Genomic DNA, 23,539 nt, shown 5'->3' on the forward strand with positions numbered 1-23,539 from the left:
ATGGTATACTATATAATGTATTGTGAGTTCGATGGTGTAATATATAATATATTGTGGGTTCGATGGTATAGTATATAGTATATTGTGAGTTTGATGGTATAATATGTATAATATATAATATATTGTGAGTTCAGTGGTATAATATATATAATATATTGTGAGTTTGAGGGTATACTATATATTGTAAGTTCGATGGTATAATATATAATATGTTGTGAGTTTGATGGTATAATATATAATATATTGTGAGTTTGATGGTATACTATATCATATATTGTGAGTTTGATGGTATACTATATCATATATTGTGAGTTTGATGGTATACTATATAATGTATTATAAGTTTGATGGTATAATATATAATGTGCTGTGAGTTTGATGGTATAATATGTAATATATTGTGAGTTTGAGTTTGATGGTATAATATATTGTGAGTTTGATGGTATATTATATAATATATTGTAAGTTCCGTGATATAATATGTATAATATATTGTGAGTTCAGTGGTATAATATATATAATATATTGTGAGTTTGATGGTATAATATGTATAATATATAATATATTGTGAGTTCAGTGGTATAATATATATAATATATTGTGAGTTTGATGGTATACTATATATTGTAAGTTCGATGGTATAATATATAATATGTTGTGAGTTTGATGGTATAATATATTGTGAGTTTGATGGTATACTATATCATATATTGTGAGTTTGATGGTATAAAATATATAATATATTGCGAGTTTGATGGTATAGTATATAATATATTGTGAGTTCGATGGTATACTATATAATGTATTATAAGTTTGATGGTATAATATATAATGTGCTGTGAGTTTGATGGTATAATATGTAATATATTGTGAGTTTGAGTTTGATGGTATAATATATTGTGAGTTTGATGGTATAATATATTGTGAGTTCGATGGTATACTATATAATATAGTGTGAGTTTGATGGTATAATACAAAATATATTTTGAGTTCGATGGTATAATGTATAATATATTGTGAATTATTCTGCTGCAACACAGGAATTCTTACATTACTTAAAAGCCTTAACCACTTAATTCAAATAACTTCATTTAAGCTGTAATCATCCACTGACCTGTCTCAAGATCTTGCAACTTTTAACAGTGTAATTCAATACATTTCAATCAATTGTATTAATGTTCTGTACTATTTTTGTAAATAATATTTTTCTTTTGAATTGTCAAAAATGTATTTCTATCCTTGTTTTATAGCTTTTCTTATTGGACCTCTGCTGAAAGTGGGCATTTCCATTCCCATATGGACTTTCCTGGTAAACAAAAGCAAATAAATAATAATAGTAAAGCTGTTTTTACTGAAGGTGAAAAAGCAGGTGGTCTTCTTTGGCAGCAGCCAATAAAGTAGTTAAAGGTGATTTAGCTGGAAAAGCCCTATACTTTGGGCTTGAGTTGGTGAAGTTGTGAGTCGCCAAAACATTCATGTCTAATAAATGTAAAGTGGAGTGTGTGTTTGTGTGTGTGTGTGGGGGGGGGGTGTAGACTGACAAGATTGATGTACCTGTATGGATGGGGGTTTTATGCACAATACATGGAATATCTTATGCTGCAGGTTTAGACAAATACTTCAAATGGTGAAGCCACAACTCGTGAACCAAATTCCACATTCTGACAGTTCAAGATATTTTATGTATCACGCAAACCAAACCCATCCACTCACTTCGTTCATCCGCTCTTTGATTTGTTTTCCATTGATTTAAATGGACTTTACTTTGTGTATTTTTTATAAATGAGTTGTCTTTTTGGTGTTATCTTGCTCTAACTCTGCATTTTTAGGCTCCCTATTGAAATGTTAAGACTTTTAAAACTAAGGGAAAACGGCCAAAACACAGGAAAACAGCAAATGTTGAACGTTGCTCTTCTTCTTTGAAGCACTCTTCCACACCCCGTAAATTTGCATATACCAATTCCAACATTGACATACCTTAGAGGAAAGGGCAACAGCAGTCTTTGACTTAGTATATGTAAGTTCACATTTTCACATAGGTCATTCAGTCAAGATATTCTGGGATTTGCACTAATGAGAACCTACATTTTAAAGGTTGCTGTACTTTTATTTATTTATTTATTTATTCTTGTTGACCAGGTTAGTCCTACTAGGTTAGTAACCCCTTTTCAGGAGAGACCCAAGGTGGTGTTTATTTTGAGGTATTACTTCCCTCCCCCTCCTCCACACAAATAGCCATCAACTGCCATCAGCATATTTCCATGTTTGCCGGACATACCAGAACCATCTTAACTTTCTCTGGGCTCAACCTAACTCACATCCAGAGACAGTGAGGAAATCAAATATTCTGGTGCACTGTCATATTTCTGCAAGGGAATGTGTTCTAAACCCCCCCCCCCCACCTAAACCACCCTGCAAGCACCATGTTGATGCACACGTCCTTGCAGACACAACCTCCAGCCAAGCAGTACGCCCACTTTGTAGCACAAAGCACCCCAGGATCATAGCACTGCTGTATAACAGGGTATATAATAAAAAAAAAAGTTATGCCCAAAATCAGAAATTTCATAACAGGCTCAATAATTCAACTAAACTGGAAACGAGGGCTAACTAAGTCCAACAAGGCCAATTACAAGGTCAAGATAGCCTCTCAGGCTCAAGACCACCACAAGGCCTTCTACAGCTATATCTGGAACCTCAAAGGTAACAAGCAACAGGGTGCAGAACTGGAAGTGAATGGTACCATATTCACAGATTGACAAATGCGCTGGTCGATAAATTTACCCCATGCCACCCCTCATGAAATCCTTACCAACAATACCCCCCAACAATCAGTAGGGAGCAGGTCATAGTGGTGCTCAGTGAGGCTAAAAACACAGCCTTAGTAGGGGGCCAACAATATCCCAGGTTGCCTCTTAAATAGCCTAAAACTTGACCTTTCAGAACCACTCGAGTCATAATGGCGTTTCCCAAAACTAGAAATACAGCTTAGATGGGACTAACAATATCCCGGGTTGCCTCCTAAATATCCAGACACATGACCTATCAGAATCACTTGAGTCATTTTTCAGCTACAGCCTCAAAACAGGCTACATACCAAGCAAATGGAGGACCGTAATGATTATCCTCCTTCACAAGGGTAGACCATCAGTGGAACGAATTATCATGGAAATGGTCAACAAAGACACTGGCAACCTACAGTCATCCTATTTTGGTTTTGTCGAAGGAAGGTTATGCCTATTTAACCTTTTTGACCTCTTTGAGAAGGTAACCAAGACAATGGATGAAGGGAAAATGGTGTATCACCTACCTAGACCTGGCTAAAGCATTTGATATAATAGCCCCTTCAGTTACTGTGGACAAATTCACCAAGCTAGGCATAAATACTTGTATAACTCACTGGATTGCCAGCTTGCTCACAGATAGAACCCAAGAAGTCAGGATTGGTGAGACCACTTCCACTAAGAGGCAGGTCACCAGAAGAGTACTACAGGGCTCTGTACTGGGCCTGCTCCTGTTTGGCATCTACTCCTCAGAGGTCAAGGCTAATGTCAAAGGCCTCTGGCTCACTAAGTCACAGACAACTGCAAATTGGGCGCCATCATAAATTACCCCCATGATACTAACATCCTGCAAGAAGGTTTAATGCAAATAAAAAACTGTTGCCAAAGTCATGAATTAAAACTCAATGCAAAGAAGTGCATTATAGTGCCATTTGGGAAAATACCCATCTGGGCAAATTATTCCATTGAGAAGACGCCCGTAAGAGTTGACCTGGTAGTTAGAAACCTGTGATCATGTGGAGTAAATAATCTGGCCTTTGACCAACACACAGCCAAGGTAGTAAGAAAATCATTCCGAGTCCCCCAAATTATATGCAAGGGTATGGCATCCAGGTCCAAGGAAGTAACAGTTCCATTCTGTTTGGCCCTTACCAGACCCCATCATTGATTATAGTGGCCCATTTGACGTGTACCTGACTAGGCATATGCAACAGTTTGAACACCCACAGAGGTTCCTCACCAAGGGATATGGGGGGGGTGGCATAACAGTTAAGGTGTTTACCTCACAGAGACAAGCTACAGGGTTTGATTCTCACCGTTGAGGAAAATTAGCTAGGTTTAAAATCTCTCACAAGGCCAGCTAGCCTGACGCTTAACTATGAACCTATAAACCTAAGACAGTCTAGGGTGTTAATATATTGTACAGATCACCTTAGAGCCCTGCCTCTGTACGAAGTCTCATACAGGTTGCTGAGAGATGATCTGTGCCTGGCATGTAAGGCATCCTTATATCCAGCACATCTGCAAAACAAGCAAAACCAGTAGCACTAGATCCAGGAATTTAAACTTTGCTTGCGATATAACTAGAACATGCTAATGAGACAGACATGTGTCTCAAAGAATCCCTGTGCTCTGAAATAGGCTCCCCATTCATGTGAAGCACAGTCCATCCCTAACCCTATTCAATCTTAACCTTGGCCACCAGGTGGGAAATTGTAAATTCATCCTCTGGTTGGCCCCCATGCCTGTTACAAAGGCCAACAGCAAACTAACATGCACCTCAAAATAAATTTTTATCACCTTCCTAACACCCCCCATAAATGTGTAGCAACTTCCTAACATATCCCCCCTCATGTAATTTTTTAGCAACCTCTTAACATCTCCCTGCTAACAAACACTCCCCTCCAACTAATGCACACGTTTCAAGGGGACACAATTGGTTTGGCTTGCATGGCTAGGCTTATAAAGGGTGTTGGGGTCATTAGCCTAGTATATACCTATGAAACTAGGACTGATGAGATGAAAATCGACCAATCACTATTACTCACCCACTCACATGCACTCAGCTGCTCCAGTACCCATGTCACTAGTGAAACACAGGTTGCTTATTTTTTTGTACTATTTTAGTGGGTGTAGAGACAGTTGTATTCAATTATATTAATATTCAGTTATCTTTTATAGTTTGACCTTACTTAGAGAAGACTTTTGAATTTGGAACAGTTTGACAAGTAATGCCATTTTCTGGTTGCCTTATTGTGGACTGAGTTTTACGTATTTATTTTTTTAGTATATTTTTTTTAATTATGGAAAAGCTAAAATTCATTTTTGGGACTTAATGTAGCTGACTAGTGTTTTTTTTTGGGGGGGGTGGGGGCTGTGTGCATTGTGCAAAGTTTTATTCTCTTTTGTTGTTGGTGTGATAGTTGTAGATGTTCTTCGTGTTTCACTGTTGCAGTCATAACTGTAGGGTGCTCCTGCCGGCAGGCAGCCCTAGGTCGGCCAGAATCCTAAAGTCTGGGTCCGGCGTCGGCTGTATAGGCTAGTACCCTGACGTCAGTACGCTTTGGTACATAGCCCTCAGCCGACGCCATCTTCTCGAGTCTTTCTTGCCGTGCGGTGGAAAGCAGCTCGCAAGTCGTTGGTTGGCGATTATCGAACAGCGTATTTGGTTGTTGTCGGTCCGAAGTTCTTACTTCTCTTCTCAAAGCTAAGTACCCCATTGGGGAATCTTTTTCTTGTTCCTCCGATGTCAGAAAAAGTTAATAATTGTATAGCGTGTGGGAAACAAATACCTCATAAAGATTTCCACTCTTACTGTCTACCTTGCTTAGGCCCTGACCACGACGTTTCTTGTTGTCGGTTCTGTGCCAGTTTCAACTCTCGTACTATCAAGCGCAGGTACGATTGGGCTTTAAATTATTTTGGCAGACGCTTCAATTATAGAATGTCGTCGGACACTACCGGAGTCCAAAAGAAGCGCAAAGACAAAGACAGGCCGCCGAGGTCCAAACAGGACTCGTTGCAGCTGGAGCCAGCGTCCGGTTCGGCTGTCAGTGAGGCACTTTTGCAGCCCCTGTCGTCCGCCACTTCTGAACCGATGGCCGATACGGACTCCCATGGGGAGCCATCAAGGCCCAGTATTTTAACTGCTGCAGGACCTTCGGACGTCGCTCCTTCAGATGGGTCCGGAACCGCTGTGCAGGTACCGGCTTCTGAGGGGGTTTTCAGGTCTACTCACATTACTATTTCAAAGGCAAAGACAAAGACTCCTGTTAAGTCTAAAGTTCCAGCTCAAGCTGCTTCTGAATCCACTCCCAAGACACAAAAGCAATTATTGAGGATGGCTGAAGATTTGCTTACAATGATTAGGGGTTCTCACCCCCCTCCTGAGAAAAGGCCTCGACAGGATGTTACTCTGGATTCCTCTGACCAGGCTTCTGTATCTTCTGTTTCTTCCTCAGATCAGGACTATTCCTTTCCCCCTTATGAGGATTCGGATGCTGAGGACTCTTTACCCTCTGTCTCTCCGCCTGAGGATTTTTCTTTTGGGGAAACCCTGCATGAGATGAGGGAACATTTTCATTGGGAAGGGCAGGAATATTCTGCTTCCAAGAAGAGGCTTAGAGAATTTCTTCTTCTTCCTCAGCATAGGCCTTTAGCTATCCCTCCTGTTTTAGACATTGTGGATGATGCTTTTTCTGAGGCTAATTTGAATCCTGATTCCATGCCTCCTGCTCCTTCTGAGCCTGATAGATTTTATAGGGTTCCTGACTCTCATTTATTTTTATTTAAAAACCCTTCTGCGATCCTGAAACTATTTCTCAGGGCTCTAAGGCTGCTAAGGTTGCTACTTCTAAAAATCCTATTCCCTCTGAAAAGGATTCTCGTGCTTTAGACAGGTGGGGAAAAAAGGTATATACTTCTGCTACCCTGTCTGTAAGGGCTTTAAATTGCCAGTTTCATATGTTTAAATATCAGCAATTTCTTTTGTCTGTTTTAAAGCAAAAGCTTGCTTCCCTTCCTGCTTGTGCAGAGGATAAGGAACTTCAGGATGTTTTGCATGCTACTGAACAGGTTAACAAGCATAGCTTACATTGTGGTTTTGATGCTTTGGATGCTTCTTGCAGGGCTGCTGCCTCTGGTACTGTTATTAGGAGACATGCCTGGCTTCGTGAACAAAGTTTGCCTGAACAGGTTAAGGCTAAGTTATTAGATGCCCCTGTTCAACAAGATGTTCTTTTTGGATCTAAGGCTGAGGAAGTTATTAAAAAGATGGAGGAAAAGGCAAAGTCTATGCAGACTGTAAAAGATTTCTTGCAAGTTCAGCCTCCTAGATTTTCCAGGAATTGGCCCTCTAAAAATTGGTCCTTTCACACGTCTGACAGGCCTCAAAGGGGAAGATATAGGCGCTCCAGAGGTCGTGGTCAAGGCCAGGCCTCTTACAGATCTAGACAATGGACTGCTTCTTCACCTAGAAGGGGAGAAGACAGATCCCAATCTCAAAGAAAGCAAACTCAATGACTCTCTCGGTTGGGCTTCAGGACCCCTTCACCTGGACGCCCCCTCAGAGGAAAACTGTCTCTTTTTTACAGAAATTGGACTCATATTACCCAGGACAGATGGGTATTGGACGTGATTTTAAAAGGTTACAAATTCCACTTTCACACTTTGCCAAGGACTCACGGTTGGCCAGATCTGCCAAAACTTCAATGGTCAGAGGCCTTAGCTCAAGTGGATGCTCTTCTGGCCATGAGAGCCATAGAGCCTGTTCCACTCTCGGAAATGGGAAAAGGGTTTTATTCAAGACTGTTTCTGGTTCCCAGAAAACAAAACTCTTGGAGACCTATTCTGGACCTTTCTGTGTTAAACACCTTTTTGGAAATTCCAAAGTTCAAGATGCTTACTCTGCAACAGCTAATTCCAATGCTCTCTCAGGACGCCTGGATGGTGACATTGGACTTAAAGGAAGCCTATTTACATATTCCCATCAGACAAGAACGCAGGAAATTCCTCAGGTTCAAGGCAGGTTCGAGGCACTTTCAATTCTCTGTTCTGCCCTTTGGTTTATCTACTGCCCAGAGTCTTCACCAAGTGCCTGGCACCAGTAGTGGCTTACTGCAGACTTCAGGGATCCAGATTTACCCCTATTTGGATGACTGCCTTATTCAGGCAGACAGCAAAGATCTTCTGCTTCAACATCTGGACTTTGTTCAACGTCTTCTCCTCCTACTGGGATTCTCAGTAAACATAAAAAAGTCACATTTGATCCCTTCTCAACAAATGGTATTCTTGGGAGCCCTCTTAAATACAACCTTACAAAGGGCCTTCCTCACTCCAGAAAAACAAATTCAGCTGGCTTCTACTTTCAACACCTTGGCAACTCTATCTCAGCTCACTGCAAGGAAATTCCTGCAGGCTCTGGGCTACATGGCTTCCTGCATTCTGTTGATTCCAAACGCAAGGCTTCACATGAGAAAGCTTCATATGGTCACAGCATTACCACGATCTGGATATTCTGATTCCTCTGATCCCCTGCCTTCAGAAGGAGTTCCTCTGGTGGTCCAGGGCATGCACTTCAAACGAAGGAAAACCTTTCCGTCTTCCTCAACCTACTCAAATCCTAACCACGGACGCCTCGGATTATGCTTGGGGAGCACACTTTCTAGACAATTGCCAGCAGGGAACCTGGACAAAGGACCATCTTCACTGGCACATCAATCTGAAGGAAATGTTGGCAGTTCAAAATGCCCTTCTAGCCTTCAAGAATCTTCTACAACCAGGCCCTCTGCTAATTCGCACAGACAACACCACGGTCATGTGGTACATCAACAAGCAGGGGGGTTCTCATTCATACCCCTTTGCAGACTAGCTATGGGTTTATGGGACACAGCTCTAAATTTGAATCTACATCTCCAGGCTCAATTCATTCCAGGGAAACAGAATCTCTTAGCAGACAGCCTGAGCAGAAACATTTCAGATCCTCACGAATGGATGCTAGACACCAACTTGTTCAACAGGATTACTGCAGTTTGGGGATGTCCCCAAATAGATCTGTTTGCATCCCATCTCAATCATCAGCTGCCTCGCTTTTGCACCAGGTCCTTCCACAAAGCAGCTTGGAGAGTGGATGCCCTGTCCTTCAGCTGGAGAAGCCTTTCAGCTTATGCCTTCCCTCCTCTTCCTCTACTACCTCGGGTATTACTGAAAATAAAACAGGACAAGCCCAAGTTCCTCATCTTGATTGCTCCAAATTGGCCTCGACAGTTTTGGTATCCAACTTTAAAGCTCCTGTTCTTGGGGCCTCCTTGGATTCTCCCACTGAACCCTTCGCTTCTGTCCCAGCATCAGGGTCAGTTACTACATTCCAATCTCAAGACCCTTTGCCTGGCAGCTTGGCTCTTCAAAGGAATTTGATTCCTTCTAGTCTTCCCAAACAAGTTTTGGATGTTCTTTTGGAAGCTAGACGGCCTAGCACTAGGAAATCCTATGCCTCTAAATGGAAGAGGTTTTCTATTTGGATGCAGGACCGAGGTTCTGATCCTCAGGTACCTGATCTCTCTTCTATTTTGCTTTACCTTCGAACTTTTATCTAAAGGACTTTCCTTTTCTTCCATTAAGATTCATGCTTCTGCTATCTCTCATTTCAGTTCTGATCCTCCTGTTTTTTCTCATCCTTTGGTGAAGCAGTTCTTGAGAGGGGCTAAAAATTTGCGGCCTCCAAGGACCCCTCCTGTCCCTGCCTGGGATCTTAATTATGTTTTAGAAAAACTTACTTTGCCTCCTTTTGAGCCTGCTGCATCTTCAGATATTAAGTTTCTATCCTGGAAGACTGTTCTTTTGTTAGCATTGACCTCTGCCAGAAGGGTCTCAGAGTTGCAAGCTCTCATGGCTGTGGAACCATACCTTATTTTCCATCAGGACAGAGTATCCTTGAGGACCAATCCTACTTTCATGCCTAAAGTGATTTCGAAAGTGGCTTTAAATCAGACAATTCACCTTCCTTTCTTTCCAAATCCTCAAAACAAAGGGGAAAGGATTTTGCATTCATTAGATGTGCACAGACAGTTACGATTTTACCTGGACAAGACTAAAGATTTCAGAAAGTCTAACCAATTGTTTGTTTCCTTTGCCTCCAGTTCTCTTGGAAAACCTATTTCTAAACAAACTATTTCCAAATGGATTGCTTATGGAATCAGATTTTGTTACACTCATCATGGGAAACAGTTTCCAGGTACCATTAGAAGTCACTCTACTAGAGCAGCTGCCACTTCTACAGCTTTCCTCAGAGGAGTCCCTACCAAGGATATCTTGGAAGCTGCCACTTGGAGATCTGTGCATACTTTTTCCAAGCACTACAATCTCCCCTTGTTTTCTAAGTCCAGGGCAGGGTTTGCCTCTGCTGTGTTGCAGGGTATTCTTGCTTCCCTTCTTCTATCTAAAGCCTCCTCCCTTTTACACTGCTTTGGGATTCCACCCTACAGTTATGACTGCAACAGTGAAACACGAAGAACATAGTACAGTTGTGTACACCTACCATAAATGTAGATGTTCGAGTGTCTTCACTGTTGCAGTCGGGTTTCCTCCCTCCTATCCCCTCTTTTCCTTTTTTGTGGTGTATTTGTGTTTCCTTGTTGGATTCATTTTTGGTTTGTTGGGGACTTCTGACATCTAGGGCAAGAAAGGCTGGAGAAGATGGCGTCGGCTGAGGGCTATGTACCAAAGCTGCATTGACGTCAGGGTACTAGCCTATACAGCCGACGCCGGACCCAGACTTTGGGATTCTGGCCGACCTCGGGCTGCCTGCCGGCAGGAGCACCCTACAGTTATGACTGCAACAGTGAAGACACTCGAACATCTACATTTATGGTAGGTGTACACAACTGTACTTTCTTCTTCTTGTAGTTGTTGTTCTTCCTCTTCTTATAGTTGTTCTTCCTCTTCTTATAGTTGTTCTTCCTCTTCTTATAGTTATTGTTCTCTCTCTTCTTGTAGTTGTTGTTCTTCCTCTTCTTGTAGTTATTGTTCTTTCTCTTCTTGTAGTTGTTCTTCTTCTTCTTCTTCCTCTTCTTGTAGTTGTTGTTCTTCCTCTTCTTGTAGTTATTGTTCTTCCTCTTCTTGTAGTTATTGTTCTTCCTCTTCTTGTAGTTGTTGTTCTTCCTCTTCTTGTAATTATTGTTCTTCCTCTTCTTGTTGTTGTTGTTCTTCCTCTTCTTGTAGTTGTTGTTCTTCCTCTTCTTGTAGTTGTTGTTCTTTCTCTTCTTGTAGTTGTTGTTGTTCCTCTTCTTGTAGTTGTTGTTCATCCTCTTCTTGTAGTTACTGTTCTTCCTCTTCTTGTAGTTACTGTTCTTTCTCTTCTTGTAGTTATTGTTCTTCCTCTTCTTGTAGTTCTTGTCCTTCCTCTTCTTGTAGTTGTTGTTCTTCCTCTTCTTGTAGTTATTGTTCTTCCTCTTCTTGTAGTTGTGTTGTTGTTGTACTTGAATGGGGTAGAGCTTCCTTAACTAGTAACATGAGCAGAGTAAAGATACGTGCTTGATAATGCAGGTAGAAAGATGATACTAATGGGCACTTCATGACAGGTGCACATTTGTATCAAACCATCTGTCAGTGTCCTCTGCTTGAATGAATATATGAATGACTCTCCTGTCCAGTCCTGTTTATATTTTCTGTCAAGACTGCATATGAGGAGATTTAAACTGAAATTTTAAGAAATTGGGATTGTGGTAATAGTATTCCTGTTTATGTTTACTCCTGAAACAAATCAAGTGACTCCCCTTCCCACTTCAGTCATTCAGGCATGTCTGATTACAAGATCAATATTTATACCTTCCAAAGAAAAAAAAATATTTATACCTTTCATCTATACCATCACAAAAAGTATAATCCAGGAGTGGAATTTTCTTTAATTTTGGAATGATCTTTAATTTTGGTTATAGCTGTGGTTATTTGAAATTATCTTTAATTTTGGTTATAGCTGTGGTTATTTGAAATGATCTTTAATTTTGGTTATAGCTGTGGTTATTTGAAATGATCTTTAATTTTGGTTATAGCTGTGGTTATTTGGAATGATCTTTAATTTTGGTTATAGCTGTGGTTAGTTGGAATGATCTTTAATTTTGGTTATAGCTGTGGTTATTTGGAATGATCTTTAATTTTGGTTATAGCTGTGGTTATTTGGAATGATCTTTAATTTTGGTTATAGCTGTGGTTATTTGAATGTTTTTTTAATATAAACTTACTTGCCTTTCTTTTGTGTCTTTTTTTCAGGTTGTGGAATACAACAATCCCCCATGCTGTCCTTGAGCACCTTAAAAAGGAAGACCCTAGAATTGATTTACTCTGATTCATACCAACACTGGAAAAAACTGAAGGTACGTACAAATTGCAATGTCATGAGAAAATTGTATAGCAGCTATAATGGGACATCAGCAGAATGTATGCATTTCTTCAACTAGAATATGTTGGCAGCATTATGAGAACATTTTCATAACTTTTCCATATCACGCTACGTATTAATGACTGCCTTTTTTCTCACTCAAATAGACATATTATGGTTATTTTGCCTCTAGATGGTCACAGCTGCAGGCTTGTAAAAACAAATGTAGTACTGAAGCAGAGACATTATGCAAGGATCACTATAGCAGGAATTATAAAATGGTTGGAAAATTAGCCACAAATATATATCAGTCCCTGGCTTGGTCATTTTTAGCAGTGGGTCAGTCATGCAGGAATGCAGGCATGCAATGCATGTAGATTTGAGCCATGGCTGTTTAGGGGAACTACAGGTCTAGACAGAGTATACACCACACATCTTTAGTCAATCATTTTTGTCTCCCTAAAGTTAATTGTTTCTTTTTTGTGTGTGTTTTGCAAGGCTACCTGCTGTTTTCTGCTCTGTTACTCTTTGTCAATGATCTGTGCCACAATCTCCTTTAGTGTTTAAAACAATTAGAATGAGCTATCTAATTGTCATGATGCATTAGTGCTGTACTCTGTTAAAATTGCCAACAAGTATGTGCCAGATTCGTCTGAAAGATGTACATCTACAATGCTTATTCTGTGTGGAATAGGATCATGGTACTGACAGCAGTCAACATCTCAAAATTCCGTAATGAAGAGGGTAAATCTGATACCTGTCAATCCTCTGCTGTCATGTTTCCTTTGGTGATGCGATACACCTTATGAAGGATTATTACAGATAGGGTTCCATGGCCTAGTAATTCCACCGAGGCAGAGACTAGCCATTAAGTGTGTAAAATGCCTGAGGAATGTATTTCCTTATACTGCAGACCGCCTCAAGGCCCAAACCCTGTATTCTGTGTCCTACAGGCTGAGGGGAGATCTGTGGCTGGCATACAGGGCAATGTCAGACCCCACTCTGATGGACCTCCTGCATATACACAAAACAAATAGCACCAGAATTACCCATTCTAAAGATTTAAACCTTCTGTATTATATAAATAGGACCTGCTGGAGAGACAGATATATATCCCAGAGACTACCCCATCTCTGGAACAGGCTCCCCATCCATGTGAAGCAGAGTTCTTCCCAAACCCAATTCAAGTGTAACCTGGATAATTGGATAGGGAACAGGAAATTCATCCCTGGTTTGGCATATATGTTTCCAGTGGATATAGGCAGCCTGTAAATGGTTAATCTCCCAGGCCTCTCCTTGTACTTATCAAGGGTACCCGAACTTATGAGAGATTTGGGATGCATGTCTACACTTAAAAAAGGCCCTTGAGGTCATTAATTTAGTAAACATATATGAACCTGTGAACCCTGCTAACAGTGATATGTTTTTGTGTAATATAATAGAAGGGATCTATTCTTGTTCAGTATCCAATTTACTTAAAAGTCTAAACTTGAAAAACAAGGAAAAATGGAAATACTGTTTCTTTAACTATTAAATTAGCAAATTATGAGACTTGTATACTTTTATTTGTTTAAGTTATATTAATTAAATAGAATAATACTCAAAGGAGGTGCAATATGTTTGTGTAAAGGACAGGTATGAATAGAAATCCACTTCTGTGAAACAGCACTTGAAAAATACACCAAAGGAAAAACCATGACTGTGTAAGAGTAGTGAACATACAGTATGCAGATTCACAATGCAAATGGTGAAAGGAGAGAACCTGTCCTGAAGCAGTGGTCTTACATTTGAACAGAAACTGTTATGTCTAGTGTAGAAATATACTATGTTCATCATAAATATCACAGCTGCACGAATTCCAGAATGATGGAAAGAGTGCCAAGGCGTGATCCCTGGCTCTTGGCAGTGGTCAGTTAGGGTCAGCTAGGCTACACCATGATCTGCCAGAGCACCGGAGCAAATCCTGCTTCTACCTGTAGAACAGACATCCTATTTGTAATGCTAAGAAAATATGCACAGAATGTCCAGATAGTGACCTCACATATACTTTTGGCAAAACCTTTTTTTAAGCTGCAGTAGTAACTGCTAATCTGATGGAACTGATTTTAATAACCCAAACAATTGCAGATTACTCATTGAAAACAAACTCCTACTTAACCCAAAGGAATCCATCTGTGAGCGGTATAAATACTTAATGAAGCTGGAGATGTTCCGTTCTCAACCAGTAGCCTGCAGTGAGCTTAAAGTCTTAACTCCCACACACACCTACACAGCTTCCACATACTGTCAACACAAACCTGTCTTATGTTGATGCACTTAAAACATCTCTACCCAAGCGTTGTAGAACTCTAAATCTAGGCATCATGTTAAACTAACATCCAGCACATTCCGTTACACAAAAAGGGCTCAGACAACCAGCATGTAGAAAACCTTAAGGCAACATGACCAAGGTTGTATATTTGGCAACGTCCTGGTCAGAGGCAGCTCTGTAGTTAAAGGCACAGATGGTCAGCTTACTAGGCTGACCAAGAACAGAGGGACAGTTAGTTGTCTTTCAGATGCCTGGCTTCTCAATATCACTAGGGCCTGCACGTCCCTTCAACCCAGTATGAATATGAGCTGAAAAGTATGCACGTGGGGTGACTGATTTGAGAAATACCTTCTTGAATCGTATGAAGAGAGACAAGACAGAGATTGTGGAGTGCACATGTCAGTATGGTGCCATTACTAGAATGATGCCTCGGTACAAACAAAAGATAATTGTATTTAATTATTGCCTCAGTTACTGGTGTCATTCTAAGGGGATCCAGTAAATATATATGTAGCAGCCTGTGAGGAGATGATTGACAACCCTGGCTGCTTTGCTAGGGATGGCCTGCATCTCTCATCTCATAGCTTCTGTATATTCGCCAAGACATTGTCCCCATAGTGCCATTTTTAGGCAAGGCCAGTCACTTGAAATTACCTGAATAGCCAAACAAAACCATTTTAAGGTGGCACTGCTCAATTCTAGAATCCTTAACAAAAAGGTTGTATTCCTTTCAGGCATTCCTAACCCTGGAATATATGTATATATTTACTTCACTCACTGTCACATTCATTACCACTGCAAACTATGTCCCACTCATGGGATATCCTTCTCTTATACCACACTTCACGCATATTTCTGTACTCAGCCACCCATTCACTAACGCTGTCACTCTGTTATTCTGATATGCTGATGTACACACTCGCCCAATTCTGTTACGTACTCCATACTTCTCCATAACATCCCACAAAGCATCTTGTCCTGCTGTACCAAATGTCTTATTAATATCACCTTCCATAAGTTTCACATCCTCTCTTTTACTTATATCATCTGCAGTTTTTCTCACGACTAATAACAGTTCTTGAGATCCTTTCCATTTTATACCGTATATACTTTCTTCCATAATATTCCGCATCTTTCCTTCCATTCTCCTCTGTAATATTCTTATACTTTATTCTCACAAAAATGTTATAATCTGTCTTATTTAGTGTGTTGGGTCTCCATTTTTTTATTTTATTCTTCTCATCTTTCTTCCATATAAACTTTAATATCCCACTACATAACTCTTTGTAAGCAAATAAAATACTTCCTTCAACCATTCATTCAGTTAATTTACAAATTCCTCTCTTTGTCAGTCTATTAATTTCTTGTGCATGCCATACCCTATACCATCCAGGCCTGATACTGAATCAACATATACTTTCTTAAAGTACTTTAACCAATCTACTATTAGTAATTTCTTTAGTAGTATTCTGGTGGTGCAGTGGTTAACGTTGTCACCTCACAGCAAGAGGTTCTGTGGTTCGATTCTCTGCTGGGGTGCCTTCTGTGTGGAGTCTGCATGTCCTCCCTGCATTTGCGTGGGTTTCCTCCAGGTTCTTTGGTTTCCTCCTGCCTTTCCAAAGACTTGCGTCTACAGCATTTCTCCCTGGGCCTCCACTGAAAATAGGCTCTGTTCTAGTCAGATTTTCCTGGTCAACAAATGTTAAATAACATAAAAAATAAATTCTTCCTTAAGTCATTCAGGACTTTTTTTACTTTCTATTCTCACTTGTTTTCTTTCTTTTTACTCTTAAACATGTTGTGCATGTGCTGTACTACAATACTCATAATTCGCTCTTGTGTTCTTGTTTACCTCTCTTTTTTTAATTGTTCATTTCGCAATAATATCCTCCTTTACAATTTTACCCAGTTATGCAGATACCTCCTCCCTTATCCCTTGTACATATCTGTGTCTAAAGAGTAATACCTTATTTTTTTCAGTTTCTTTTATATATTTCTTTTTCTGTATCATAATACTTTCTTATATTATTCTCCAAATTCTGTAGTACATCTGTCTACATGTTGCCCTACGTCACTTTCTCTTCCTTTCTTACATCATCATGCCATCAGAAAAAACGTTTTATACTTCTTTTTAAATTCAGTCCACCATTCAGACCAGTTGTTATAGAAGTTGATGGTCACATGATTCTTCCATAACTGCACTACTTCAGACTTCCCATACATGCATCTAATGTTATAATTCTGTAAACATGTTCTCTCCTCCACATATTCACATGAGTTGACCCTCCCATCCTCAGCAGTGCTACATCTGGTATTTTCACTGTTTTTCCGTACACAGCCACTTCAGAATAACATTCATTGTCTGAGTTCCATATTATATTTCCAGCCCATAGTTTTCTGTTTGAAGTCTTTCTTCACTTGTCAAGAATCCGACATCCTCAAACAGAATAAAATTCACGGCACATTTAGCCACATTTACAGTATCTCTGTCCTTCTCCCAATGTTAATAATACAGTCGAACATTATTGTGTTTCCTTCTTTTGAAGTTTAGGGAAATATTTTTATATTTTAATTTTTCTTATTTTGGCTCTTTCCTCAACTGAATATTATGTATAAATAATCCTTGATCTTCAAAATCAGATATTTCACTGACTAGAACTTCAGAAACTGTTAGTGTCAGAGTGTCAGTCCCTGTTCTTCCTGGATGTACTTTCTCTCTTCTTTTTCCCGCTTCATATTCTTTCTTCTGCAGCCTGTCCTTTACCTAGGTCTCCACCCCCAGTCTCGTTTCCTTCGTGAAATGGTCTTCCCTTTCTCCATCTTTTTCATTATTTACTATTTATTATTTATTTGATTTGCTTTTGACAGTCCCTCCAAAAGTGTGCCTTTTTTACACAACCTGCAGTCAGTCACACACCCTCCTGCTGTGCTGTATGTCCTTTCTCCCTACACTGGTTACGTTGTACCTTGTCACAATCATTAATAAAATGAGAAAAGTCCCCGCAAAATAAACCTCATTTAGGGCTGGCCAGCATTTCTTACTTAGCAAGTTTTTCACCATGTGTTTTTTCACATTTTAAAACAGCTTCCCCAATATTGTCAACAGTTTCACACAGTATTTGCATACATTTGTTAAAATCATCTTCTTCCCCTTCATCAGTTCTAAACTACAAAGTAACATTTTTTTGACATTTAAGTTAATACCAGAAACAAATAATTGTTCCACGGGTAAATATTCTTTTTATTACACTGAAGTGGTGCTACAGCATGTTTCCAGTGATACAGTTTATGTCCCATTAATAACCTGACCACTATGATTTTTTTTATGTTTCAGATTCATTTTCTAGGGTTTTCATGTCTAGTAGACATCTCTTTATGTTAACACTAGAATGGCTGCCGAGGTACAATTGGTCAATTCTCTGAGCTGAATAAACCATTATTAACTATTTCTAATGGTCTAGATACATTCGACTAGCTGTCTTGGAAATAGATATGCTGTGTGATTGTACAGAGATGTCCAAAGTCTTCTGGTAAGTTTAGTCAGAATTTGTAACCTGGCCTGTAGTTATATTGTGTCACCTTTCCCCATGCTGTAATCAGTACAGGTACACGCCCAGGACTACAAATTTGCTTTGTATGTTTTAGTTGGTGTTAATTTAGTTGCCTTCCTAATCCATACTGCCAGACAGATTAGACCATCACTGTATGATTTACCTACTGATTTCCTACAATGTATAGCAACTGTTTCATCAGTGGGAGTAAGTACTGTTGTGTCTTTATTTTTTTTCAAAAATCCTTTTCTTCTGTGACAGGTAATAGTTGCTCACAGTACTGTAGTGCTATCGATGTTGCCAGAATTTTTCTGTGGCCTTCCTGGAATTTTGTACAGTTACGACTACCCTCTCAGTATGAAAATGAATTAGTAGCCTATTTCTTATTTATTTATTTATTTTATTTTATTATTTTATATTATTTTAGAACCTTAGTCATTTCCATTTATTTTGAGACAAAGAGGAGAAACCCAAATTAAGAAATAAATAAACTAAAACAACAAAATAAATTCAAAACAAAAAAGAAAAACATAAATTATATGATTGTTATTGTATGTACTCATTGTCATTGTTAACATAAGTAAGAACTTAGTTGTATATGTTATATGAAAAGAACACTTATTAAGAATTTAACATGAAGTCAGAAGAAAGAAGGAAGTGAGACAAGAGAGAGAAAGGCAGTAGAAAAAACTGAAAAGAAAAAGGGAGAAGAGAAATATAAACAGAAAAAGAGAAGTAAGGAAGAAGTAATAAAAGATAAAGTAGTGGAGAAGAGGAAATGAGGAAGTAGAAGAGCAGAAGGGAATAAGGATAATCAGAAATAAGTAAAATCAGGGACATAGTCAGTTAAGGCAGGACATAGAGGTCTAGAGTTTAGGTTAAGTCTAAAGTTGAAAAAAGAGTTCAGTTCAGTGAGCAGTGGAGTCAGAGTGGGCAGAAGTGAGAGTATTTGGAGATGGAGTTAGAAGAAGGAGAGAAGGTAGCCAGTGCTGGATTTGGTAGTTTGGAGGAGGAGTGAGGAGAGAGTGAGTTCAGGTTAGGTTAAGAGAAGGGTGAAGAGATTAGAAAGAGAAGGCTGATAAAAAGTTCTTTGAATGAGTTCTTGATGGGAGGAAAAGGGGGAAGAGGGAGAGAAGTTGCCAGTCCAGCCAGTGAAGTTGCAGTGTTGTTGTGCAGTAGTGAGTTGTAAATTGATTACAACACCAGAATCACTATATACTATTGTATGTATGTGGTGGTCAATAGAAAGACTAGATTTCTTCAGGCTAGTATAGATTGGTGGTAGGGCATAGAGAGAGAGATGAGAGATGAGGTGTAGAGGTGCCAGCTTTGGCTGTAGGAAGAGGGTTTTAAAAGTTTAGATTCTATAGAGTCCTATGTACTATTGTTTTGTTTTAATAGTGTTGTTATGTGATAGTCAAAAGGTAGATTGTCAAGTCACACACCTAGCAGTTAGTTGGTAGTAGAGTCAGGTGATATGAGAGTGTTGTTAATAGAAGAGATAGAGAAGTCCAACATTTAATATAACTCAGATTTCAGTAGCCACGGCTGCAGAATCAGCAGTTTGTCTTGAAACTTAAGATATAAAGTGGCCACAGTGGACCTAGACCCCCACCCCCCAAATCATTGACGCGTCTGTGGTCGCTCGTTTCTAGGGAGATGCCATCCACATAAAGGGAGCAAAGGTCAATGAGCCTGAAGCTGCCTTGCTGTTTTTAGAGTTAGTATCCTTTCCTTATTGGCTGATATTGGACACCCCATCAACTATACAGAACAAGGGTCACACTTCTTCCTTAAGCTTAACATCCCTTCATCTGTACACCTGCTTTTTGAAGACGGTTTTCACCAAATGTGGGAGGTCCCACTGGGTGGCCATAATGCACATCATAATGATGAGTTCTGCCAAAAATCTTGCACATGGTTTTGGAAAATGTTGCAGGCAGACGTCACTCTGCCAGCTGTGTCGTTTTGGCAGTCCCATTTCCCCGAGGGCTGCATGGAATTAGTATCATGCCTCAGGCACTAGATGGCAGCCCAGCTCTAGATAAGCACAAAACACCTCGCTCTTTGTTCTTTAATACCACCTGAGGTAGATGGTCATTTTGCTTTGAGAGCTAGCCTGTCAGATATTTGCCTTGGTTCTTTGTCAGCATTATAAGGCATAGCTTTAAGATGTCTGTATAATGGACTTGGATGTGGCTAATGACATACCCTACGAAAATCACTATCAAATGCTCTTGCAGCCATCAGATTTTTCCCCGTCTGCCAGGGGTGTTAGGAATATTTCAATTGTATTGTTAATTTGTTTGGGGGAGCACAATAATAGAACTTAGTCCTTCTGTGCAAAACCTTTATTTAAAAAAACGTAACCAGGAGAACAAAAACGTTACAACCTTTTACTGATCACAAGAAATTATTCCTTCAATTTTTGTATCTCTAAAACATCTGTTTTATCTGATAAAAAGCTATAAAAATCAAAACATTTACACAAGAATAGAAAACATTCTCGCCCTAAATTTAAGATAAAATAAAACCCATGACATCCAGAGCCTTCTCAGGAGGGGGCATCAGGTATTTACAGCCCTTCTGTAATGAGTGAAACTTCTCTTTATTTTATTGCTAGACATCCATTCACATTAGAATATGAAGCTTGTTTTATGCTGTCAGTCTTCTTATCCGTCAGCTTTTTAAGCCCGAGTTTGTGGAAGGAGGAACAGTGTTTAAATAGGACACTTCAACTACTCTAAATACAAGGAAGGTAACTTATTTTTAAACAATTCATGTAGTGTCAGTGGCACAACAGTTAGCACAATTGCTTTTAGTTCAGAAGGTTGTGGGTTATATTCCCCTTACCTGATAGATTGATTACTGGTCATCCTTTTGATAAAAAGTTAAACCACGACCCAATCTATTTCAGTTGGTGGTTGCTCAGGTGAATGTAAAATATCCCACGGCACCTATCAAAAATAGTAGAAGTTATCTGATGACCTGGCCAAATTTCCTCTAGTAGTATAAATACCACCTTGGACCTCACCTGAAAAGAGGCTGCTAGCCTAGAGGGAGTAACCTGGTCAATGAGGGATAAATAAAACATTTAAACATTTGAGATTTTGGATAGAACATTTTACCTCCTGCAGTACTTCAGGTTGCAGGTACCCAGAGCAGGCCTTGCTACTCGGTCTAAACCTCAGCTGATCCCAGACACTGTACACTGACTTTACCAGTTCTAACTGTCATTACTTCCTTGTTAATGCTGTTAAGATGTCCGTGGACTAGATGCTGATGGAGCAGACATCAGTATGCATTTCAACATCATTTTGCAGGGGTCAGACACCTGCTAATCATTTGAGGAAAGAAAATCTGAGACTTGAAAGCTGAAATTAAACCTTCAACATCTGGTTCAGTCTCTTAAAAAAAGGAGAACAGATTACCAATCCATTTTCTTTTCCCTGATTCAGATGAAGATGTTGAGGATAATTTGGGTTATTCAAACCAAATATTTTCATAAGTGGGCTCCAGCAGCGATAAGGGTGTTTAGGAATCCTGCTCATTTGCATGCACTTTTGAAGAGGTTTCATTTGGAAAAAAACTTATTTAAAAAAAAATAAAGTTTTAAAATGTCATTCCGTGGTGGTGCAGTGTTAGCGTTGTTGCCTCACAGCAAGAGGTTCTCCCTTTCGATTCTCGGCTGGAGTGCGGGAAGTGCCTTCTGTGTGGAGTCTGCATGTCCTCCCCGCGGTTGGGTGGGTGTTCGAAACACATGCGTAAATGGGCGTGCCTTAGTTGAAAGTTGAACGTCAAGCTGGCACCTCGGCGTTCGTGAAAATCTACTGCCAATCATTAGCGGACCGGAGTTCCACTGTGGCAACCCCTAACCGGGAAAAGCCGAAAGACAACAACAACAAGAGTTTTAAAACGTCATCAAGAAAAATATCATGCTAGAAAGAAGGTATGTTAAGTTTTTAAATATAAAACAACCAAAAGTACTAGCCATTCTCCCATATATTGAATCTTTGCATAGTATTGTTGAATAAAGTCAGATTTCCAGCTACTGTATCTCCAGAACTAAACTTTCAGAGTTCACTAGGGAGTGCAGCTATTTATATAAATATTCAGTGACAGACATGATTACTGCTGAAATGGAATTTGAGATGTGTGTAGCTTAACTTTAAGCCTGAAAAACTTTCCATCAGATAAACAGAACAGAAATGAGAAAAAGGTGTAGGTATCTGCCACCCTGGGAATAAGGGTAGTAGCTATCAGTCCCAAATGTCACAGCAGGAATTTAATATTTTAAGCAGCATAAGAATTTAACACAAAAGGTTGTTGACTTGTCTCTGATGTGCAAAATTTCTCCTCTGACTCAAAGTAGCTTTGAGGTGCATTCTCACATGATTATGTGTGGGTACTTTGCTGCAAATGCATGTTTTAGGGTAGGAGCTTTTGAGTCCGTCATTAGATGTTAAGCATTGCTGCATTCTCAACCATTTCCAGGTGTATAACGCCTACAATGTTAAATGCCCTTTCAAATGTGTTTTATCAAAGTAGAACCCCATTCCAGAATGTTCTGCAACCATTAGAAGAGAAAGGAAAGGAATTGGAAAGTGTAAAGCACATTCCACTGTTTGCAAATATTCAAGAAACTGCCCTAAGAAATTAGTTATTCTATAGAAAACAAGCTATCAACAGAAGTTCGAGTAAAAGAACCATTTCCAGAAAAATCAAATCTTGCAGGATTAAGAGACAACAGATACAACAACAGCAGTAAGTGCAGACCTTATGTCAGTAAGAGAGGTCCTTCTCTTGTACTTGTTAATATTCAGCTCCATCATCACCAGGTCCATGTCCCTCCTTCCCCCTACCCCTGGGAGGAAGAGTTACACTTGCACACCCCTACCGCTGGGAGGAAGAGTTACACTTGCACACCCCTACCCCTGGGAGGAAGAGTTACACTTCCACACCCCTACCCCTGGGAGGAAGAGTTACACTTGCACACCCCTACCCCTGGGAGGAAGAGTTACACTTCCACACCCCTACCCCTGGGAGGAAGAGTTATGCTTCCACAGATAAGTGTTACAGATAACCCAAGTCAAGTTGATTGGTGAGGTGTTGTTAAGGGAACACTCTGCTCAGTTGTGTGGTACTCCAGTTTCCAGCATTATCCATTCTACTGCAAAAGAACAACAAGAATTGACTCTACAAATAGTTCAGCATCGGTTAGACATCCAGATAGTTCAGCATCGGTTAGACATCCAGATGCAAAATGGGAATATTCAAGATTTTTTTGTAGTGCCAAAGAAGGAAAAATTATGGAAACTCAATCTACACCCCTCACATCTAATCATTTATAACAATAAAAAAATTCAAAATGCTGCCTCTAACTTATCTTTCCTTTGCTTCTGAAAAATGCCTGCCTTGTACATTTGAACATGTAGGATGGATGTCCACTTGCACATTCTTATTCACGGAGCTAACAGACGAATGTTCATTGCGTTTCACTGTTGCAGTCATTACACTTGGG

The 23,539-nt window shown here is 39.7% G+C and overlaps 1 protein-coding gene across 6 annotated transcripts in view; it reads left to right on the top strand.

The window, feature by feature from the left end:
- The window catches only part of CIITA (class II major histocompatibility complex transactivator), an 851,446-nt gene that overhangs the window by 815,040 nt on the left and 12,867 nt on the right, over window positions 1–23,539 (top strand). For all 6 annotated transcript variants that reach the window (XM_044089141.1, XM_044089142.1, XM_044089145.1 and 3 more), the window contains one exon: window positions 12,048–12,151. In XM_044089141.1, coding sequence (XP_043945076.1) covers window positions 12,048–12,123 — 76 coding nt within the window. In that variant the 3' untranslated portion in view covers window positions 12,124–12,151. The remainder of the gene's footprint in view (window positions 1–12,047; window positions 12,152–23,539) is intronic.

Source organism: Protopterus annectens, chromosome 12.part0 (assembly GCF_019279795.1).
Source record: "Protopterus annectens isolate FY-2018-M chromosome 12.part0, PAN1.0, whole genome shotgun sequence".
In the NCBI taxonomy this organism is placed as follows: Eukaryota; Metazoa; Chordata; order Ceratodontiformes; family Protopteridae; genus Protopterus; species Protopterus annectens.